At 36.2% G+C, this 8,043-nt stretch overlaps 1 protein-coding gene across 1 annotated transcript in view; it reads left to right on the forward strand.

Moving 5' to 3' along the window:
* The window catches only part of VPS13A (vacuolar protein sorting 13 homolog A), a 266,157-nt gene that overhangs the window by 204,601 nt on the left and 53,513 nt on the right, over window positions 1-8,043 (forward strand). Inside the window, exons 56-59 of the mRNA XM_042780717.1 lie at window positions 465-611; window positions 802-883; window positions 1,730-1,799; window positions 3,921-4,026. Coding sequence (XP_042636651.1) covers window positions 465-611; window positions 802-883; window positions 1,730-1,799; window positions 3,921-4,026 — 405 coding nt within the window. The remainder of the gene's footprint in view (window positions 1-464; window positions 612-801; window positions 884-1,729; window positions 1,800-3,920; window positions 4,027-8,043) is intronic.

Consider the following 8,043-nt stretch of genomic DNA (forward strand, 5'->3'; position numbering starts at 1 on the left):
TTATGATTTTACTTTTATTATTTTATTTTTAGTGAATTTATACAAACAGTAATGTAGGCTAACTATGGATTATGTGAATATTGGGGAGGCATACAAACTCAACTGCCATTGAGTCGATTTGATTCATAACGACCCTTCCTTGGGTTTCCAAGGCAGTATCTCTGTGGAAATAGATTTCACACTCTTCCTTCCGAGGAGTGGCTGGGGGGTTTGAACTGGCAGCCTTCTGGTTAGCAGTCAAATGCCTTAGGCACTATGCCACCAGAGCTCCCTATATGAATGTGTATGTGAATTATATGAAAACAGGGCATTCGTATAAAGATCTGAATCTAAACGTGATAAAAGATTTAACCTACTATTTTAATTAGTACTATCCTAAAATTATTTTGGTATGCATTTCTAATTTTAATCAATTATGGATAAGGAGAAATTCATGGGGGTCTTTTGGGGGGCATATTTTTCAGGTTCGCTTAACACCTAGTGGTAGTAACATGAAAATTCTTCAGCCACATGTAATAGCTATACGGAGAAATTATCTTCCAGCATTAAAGGTGGAATATAGCACATCTGCACATCAGTCATCATTTAGAGTTCAGATTTACAGAATACAGGTAAGTCTTCCTGAAAGGCAAATTACATTCTAAAGGAACATCGTCAGAAAGCAAATGTATTCCTGCTTTATTCTTATACTTCAGTTTGAGCACTGGGCTAGATTTTTTATTTTTTTAATCTAGTTATTCTAGTATAAATGGCTTGTATAATTGACATATTAATATACTGACCTGTTCTTGATTTTTTTAGATCCAAAACCAGATACATGGTGCTATATTTCCATTTGTGTTTTATCCTATTAAACCTCCCAAATCGATCACCATGGATTCAGGTTTGTTCTTAATTTTAGATGGCCATGAAAATAGTTGTATTAGCTATTTGATTAATTTTCTTTGTAAATGTGTGAAATGAAACCATTCTCAAGTTTAGTTTCTTTTGCATCATAGGAAAGTTAAACTGCTTGAGAAGGACCAACAAGTCAATTAACTTCAACAAGACTGAGTGATTTCTGAATAAAAGATTAATTAGACCTATATATATATTTACAATTAGTAATTTTAAAAAATAGATTACTGATTTGCAAACCTCTGATTTAAAAGCCATTGGAACCTTTTAATAAGCAGTGAGGAAGTTTAAATTCACAGTGTTTTCAAATGGCAGAAACTTTTGTTTTTCAGATGAGTATAGTTGACAAGTTCTTTTCCACCCTCTTCTGCTTTTCTAGGATGTCTCTCTTAAATCAACTTTCTCTTCCCTCCCTCAACCACCATGCTTTTCTCCCCTCATTGGCTTTAAACTCTATGGGGTGCACTTCAGAATCTGCTTGAAAGTATTTTGACCAACGTGGGTACCCACGCCTCTCCACCTGGCATTCTGGGACAGGACCCTGGAATCTGAGCTTTTGCAAAAGATTCTCTGACAATTCTAATGCATACTAGTATTTTAAGACACTTATTTAAATGAGTAGAGTGAATATTGTGATTATATTTAATTGAAAACATAATCCTGGAATCTAAAATTAAAATTGTGATGAATCTTAAAAATAAGAGTACTTTTCATTGATACTCATGATTTGTTAAATAATTTTATTACATTGTGATACACAGTAAATTGCTAGGAAATGCTTATCTTCTGCTTATAGTACCAAGAGATTAATTATGTTTATTAACTTTTCTAGCACCAAAGCCCTTTACAGATGTCAGTATTGTCATGAGATCTGCAGGACATTCCCAAATTTCACGTATTAAGTAAGTGTATTAATAGAGTTCTTTTGTATTCATTTGAAGTTTTTATTTAAATATATGAGTTAATTATACTCTTTAAAATTAAATTTCAATGAATCAAAGACTTAAATGTAAAATGTTAGATTATAAAAGTTATACAAAAAAATATTAATTATTTTATAACTTTGGAGAGTTAGAGGGCTCTGGATGAAATACGTTGTTTTAGGTGTGGTTGAATCAGCTCCAACTCATAGCTACCTTATGTACAACAGAGTGAAACACTGCCTGGCTGTGCACTGTCCTCACAGTCCTTGCTGTACTTGAGCCCATCCTTGTAATCACTGTGTCAGTCCACCTTATTGAGGGCCTTCCCCTTTTTCCCTGACCTTCCACTTTACCAAGCATAATATCCTTCTCTAGGGAATAGTCCCTTCTGACAGCATGACCAAAGTAGGTGAGATGAAGTCTGGCATTCTTGCTTCCAAGGAGCATTCCAGCTGCACTTCTTCAAGGACAGATTTATTCATTCTTTTGTCAATATTCTTCATCAGCACCACAACTCAAAAGCATCAGTTCTTCTTCATTCTTCCTTATTCATTGTGCAGCTTTCATAAGCATATGAGGCAATTGGAAATCCGATGGCTTGGGTTAGGTACCTCTTAGTCTTCAAAGTGACATCTTTGCTCTTCAGCACTTTAAAGAGGTCTTTTGCAGCAGATTTGCCCAGTGCAATATGTTGTCTGATGTCTTGACTGCTGCTTCCATTGGTGTTGATTGTGGATCCAAAAAATATGAAATCTGTGACAACTTCAGTCTTTTCTCCATTTATTGTGATGCTGCTTATTGGTCGGGTTGTGAGAATTTTCATTTTGTTTATATTGAGGTGTAATCCATACTGCAGACTGTAGTCTTTAATCTTCATCAGTAAGTACTTCAAGTCATCTTCACTTTAGCAAGCAAGGTTGTGTTGTCTGCATATTGTAGGTTGTTAATAAGTCTTCCTCCAATCTTTATGCCACGTTCTTCTTTATATAGTCCAGCTTCTCAGATTATTTGCTCAGCATACATGGTGAAAAGACAAAATATACCTAGGTACTAATAATAGTTCTTTCTAGATTATAGATATTTTATTATTTTTGTTTCCTTATTTGTGTTCTCAAATTGTCTATCATCCAAAAAAACTCACGACCATTGAGTTGATACCAACTCATAGTGACCCCATTAGGGTCCAAGATGGTAAATCTTTACCAAAATAAGTTTGCCCCATCTTCATTCCGAGGAGCAGCTGGTGGGTTTGAACCTCCAACCTTCTGGTTAGCAGTCAGATACCTTAGGCACTGTGCCACCAGAGCTCCTTAAATTGTCTATAATGACTATGTTATTTTAGAGACAAACCAAAAACCAAACTCACTGCCATGGAGTTGATTCTGACTCATAGCAACCCCTAGTGGGTTTCCGAGCCTGTAAATCTTTACGGAAGTATATCGTCCCATCTTCCTTCCATTAAGCAGCTGGTGGATCATGAACTGCTGACCTTAGCAGCCACATGCCTTATCCATTACACCACCAGTGTAGCGGTATTTTAGAAATGAGATAAAAAAAAGATCAAAAATAAATTTTTCATACTCACTATCCAATCTAAGAAAGAGAACATTTACATTAATCTCCAACTATGAGTTACTCCTTAAACCCTTGCTTTCTTTTCCTTATCACTGTGATAAACACTATCCTTTTCCTTTGCTTTTTAAAAATACAGTTTTGTTTTATTGTATGTATTTGGGCACCTAAAATTACTTTTTAATTTTTCATTTGCTTTTAATTTTTAAAAAACTGTTTCAAGCTATGCTTGGGCCTTTTATTATTATTATTATTCAGCTCTTTTACTAAAATGTGTGAATGTTGTTGCTTGTAGATCTGTTCATTGTCACTGATGTGTAATATTGTATTGTATGACTATATTCCATAGTTTACTCATTACTTTTCTTTATATGGGAATTTGGATATTCTAATTTTTACTATTTATTAACATGTTGCCATGACTATTTTTTATTCATTTATCTAAATATTCCTAAGTTTCAAAGTCCTAATATTTATCTAGTTTTTTTCTCATCTACTTACTATATTTTTAATATTTTCTACTTACAGGTATTTCAAAGTGTTGATACAAGAAATGGATCTCAGGCTGGATCTTGGGTTTGTGTATGCTTTAGCAGAACTTATGACGGAAGCTGAAGTGACTGAAAAAACAGAGGTAAGACTTACTATCGTAGCATTTGATGGGAAAGATTAGAGAAAGGGGAGGGCTAGAAAATGAAATATTATAGTAAATTCTTAAAGACTTTAATTTTTTCCATTTAAAAAATATAATTTAAAAAATGTATTATGCTATTGTAGTAAATACATTGGTAGAAATCATGTTTTGAGATTATAGAAGATAGAAGCAACATGAGCAACAACCTTTTTAAGTTCAGTTCTCAAATATAAAGTGTTTGGGGCCAATAGTAGGGACAGAAGGAAGTCAGTCTTGTTAATATTATTGCTAATCTTTTTTTCCTTTATTGCCGTGGGTTACTTTGTGGACTTTTGCTTTGATTAATAGTTTAGAAATTTGGGTATGACCAGGATATTCCATGGCTAAAGCACTAAAGCACAAAGTTAATGGAAGGAACAACTCAGAAAAGGATGGTGGGAATGATTGCCCAACTGAAGAATGTAATTTGTGTCACTGAATTGTCCATGTAGAAACTGTTGTACTGGTGTATGTTTTGCTGTGTATATTCTTGGCAACAATAGCAAAGGGAAAATAATACAGAATCTTCATGACTGAGTGACAGACTACAAAGTCACAGCAATATGGTGAAAATATGTTCTCTTTTACGTGCCTTCATAGCATGATTTCTTAGGATGAGGACCGAATGCACAGATAGAGACAAGATCTAACAGGCTTTTTTAAAATCTTTTTTTTTTAATAGCTTTCTTGAGATGTATTTTACATATCATACAACTCATCAATTTAAAGTGATTTTTTGTATATTGACAGATACATGTAACCACAGCCAGTTTTAGAATATTTTCATCTCCTCAGAATATTTTCCCATCACTTTCCTATCCTCCCATTGCCCCAGCCCTAAGCAACCATTAATCTACTTTATGTATCTCTGGAGTTGCCTGTTTGGACATTTCATATGAATTGAACCATAGAACATGTGGCCTTTTTTTTGACAGACTTCTTTCATTTAGCATGATATATTCTAGGTTTATCCATGTGGTGGTATGGAGCATTACTTCATTCCTTTTTAATGGCCGAATAATAATACTGTATTATATGGATACTACCACATTTTGTTTATCCATTCCTCAGTTAATGGACATTTGGGTTATTTCTACCTTTTAACAATTATGAGTAGTGCTACTATGAGCATGTAGGTTTTATTTATTTTTGCTTGGGTTCTACCTGGGAGTAGAATTGCTGGTTTATGGTACCTAACCCAAAACCCATTTGTGTCAAGTCTCTTCAAACTCATATGACTCTATAGTACAGAGAAGAACTGACCCATAGAATTTTCGAGGCTCTAAATCTTTGCAGAAGCAGACTGCCACATCTTTCTCCCACAGAGTGACTGGTGGGTTTGAACCACTGACCTTTCAGTTAGGAGCCACCAGGGCTCGTTCGGGTTGTATAGTAATTATATTTAATTATTTGAAGACTGCCAGACTATCTTCCAAAGCATCTGTACTACTTTATATTCTCACTAGCAATATATGAGAGCTCCAATTTCTTTAAGTTTTTGATAACACTTGTTATCTCCTATCTTTTTTATTCTAGCCATCCTAGTGAATATGAAATGGTATCTCATTGTGGTATTGATTTGCATTTCCCTGAAGACCAGTGATGGCAAGCATCTTTTGATATGCTCCTTGATCATTTGCATATCTTCCTTGGAGAAATGTCTATTCAGATCCTTTACCTATTATTGAGTTGCAAGAGTTCATTATATATTTTGAGTAATAGTCCCTATCATATATGTGATTTGTGGATACTTTCTCCCATTCTGTGGGTTATCTTTTTACTTTCTTAATGTTGGCTTTTCAGGCGATAAGCTTTACATTTTGATTAGGTCAAAATTACCTATTTTTTCTTTTGTTATTTATGCTTTTAGTGTCATATCTGAGGTGCCAGTTTTTTTTTTTTTTTTTTTTGCCAAATCAGAGATCATAAAGATTAAATCCTGTTACCTTATTTTCTAAGAGTTTTCTAGTTTTAGCTCTTATATTTAACTCTTTGATCCATTTTGAGTTACTATATGTGTTGTTGTTATGTGCCGTCGAGTCGGCCCCGACTCATAGTGACCCCTCCTTGGGTTTCCGAGGCAATATTACTATGGAAGTAGATTGCCCTATCTTCCTTCCAATGAGAGGCTGGTTGGTTTGAACCACCAGTCGTCTTGTTAGCAGTTAGGCACTGTGCCACCAGAGCTCCCATATACATACATACATATATGTATATCATGTGAGGTAAGAGCCCACACAGCATCATTCCTTGGCATGTGATTGATTGGTTCTCCTAGTCCATTTGTTTAAAGAATTCTGTTCACTTTTCTTCATTTTTTTTCCTCTTTCTTCAGATTGCATAATCTATTTATCTTGCTCATTTTTTTCTTGTGATAGTTCAAATCTACTCTAGAGTCCTTTTAGTGAATTTTTCAATTCAACTCTTATAATTTTCTTTTTTTGTGTCCATCCCTCCATGCACTCCTGCCCCTGAGCTGTCTCTCTGTGCATAAACAACACTTCTTTCTCCCATGATTATTTTCTCGAAGGAGTGTATCTACCTCAGGTAAATGTTCAACTCATATGCCTCTCTATTGTTTGGCTGGAAGCCACTGGCATGGGTTCAATTCCAGACCTGAAGGGCAGCTAGGTGCCATAGTATCAGTGGTTCCACCAGGCTCTATTGGACCAGCTAACCTGGTCCCCCCCCCTTTTTTTTTCTCCAAATGATTTTGAGTTTTGTTCCACATTGTTCTCTCTCTATATCCAGGATCTCCTACATAGATCCCCTTCCAAGTGATTGACAGTAGTAGCTGGGCACCATCTAGTTCTTCTGGTTTCATAGTCATATAGGCTGCAGATCGAATGGTGTACCAGTCCCTAGGACTGATTGTTTCCATGAATTGTTGGTTTTCTTCATTCTTCTTTGCTCTGGATGCGGAGAGACCCATTGTTGCATCTAGATGGCAGCTTGCAAGCTTTTAAGATCCCAGTCGCTACTCACCAAAGTAGGAGGTGGAACAATGTTTTGTGTAGTATGTTATGCCAATTGAGCTTGATGTTGTCTGCGACTATGGGACCATGCCCACAGGTTCAACTACTCGGTCCTTCTGGGTAGCTGGCTGTGACCAAGCAGTGACTACAAACTTCCCCCTTGTCAGCTCTACTATACACCTGGGAATTCAGATCATACACAAAAACTTATAGGACCATTGTCTGCCAACCCTGTACATGTTCTTGGGTACACTCCCTGCTTCATTGTTGTTGTTGTTGTTGTTATGTGCCATCAAGTTGGACCCAACTCATAGTGACCCCTCCTTGGGTTTCCGAGGTAGTATAACTACGAAAGTAGATTGCCCCATCTTCCTTCCGAGGAGTGGCTGGTGGTCAACTGTCTTTAGGCACTATACTACCAGAACTCCTCCCCACTCCATAGACATACCTAATAGTTCAGCCTGTACACCCATCTATCCACCCATATACCCATATTTGCCTTCACTGACAACACAGTGCTATATGTGCAAAAGGGTTCATTTTTGTTGTCTATACCTCCCACATACCTCTCTATGTCTTTCTCTTCCTCAATGCCACCATCTTGATCACTCACATTTGGTACATTGCCCTTCTCCTCACCCAAATCAATACTTATCTCTATCTGTGTTCCCTCCCCCCGCCCCCCGTAACCAACAAAGAAAATTTCCTTCCATAGATAAATTTTTCCTTGACCTTTACAATAACGGACTAATCCAATATTTGTCCTTTTGTGATTGACTTATTTCACTCAGTGTAATGTTCTCCAAGTTCATCTGTGTTATGCGGTGTTTTGCAGATTGTACATTATTCTTTAGCGTTGCATGGTATTAATTACATTATGTGTATGTACTATAGTTTGGTTATCCATTCCTCAGTTGATGGACAGCTAGGTTGTTTCCATCTTTTGGCTATTGTGGATAGTGCTGAAATGAACATGGGTGTGCGTATGTTGTCATGGCTCTCA

The sequence above is a fragment of the Orycteropus afer genome, unplaced genomic scaffold, assembly GCF_000298275.1.
Source record: "Orycteropus afer afer isolate SDZICR_OR568_19922 unplaced genomic scaffold, OryAfe1.0 scaffold00005, whole genome shotgun sequence".
Lineage (NCBI taxonomy): Eukaryota > Metazoa > Chordata > Mammalia > Tubulidentata > Orycteropodidae > Orycteropus > Orycteropus afer.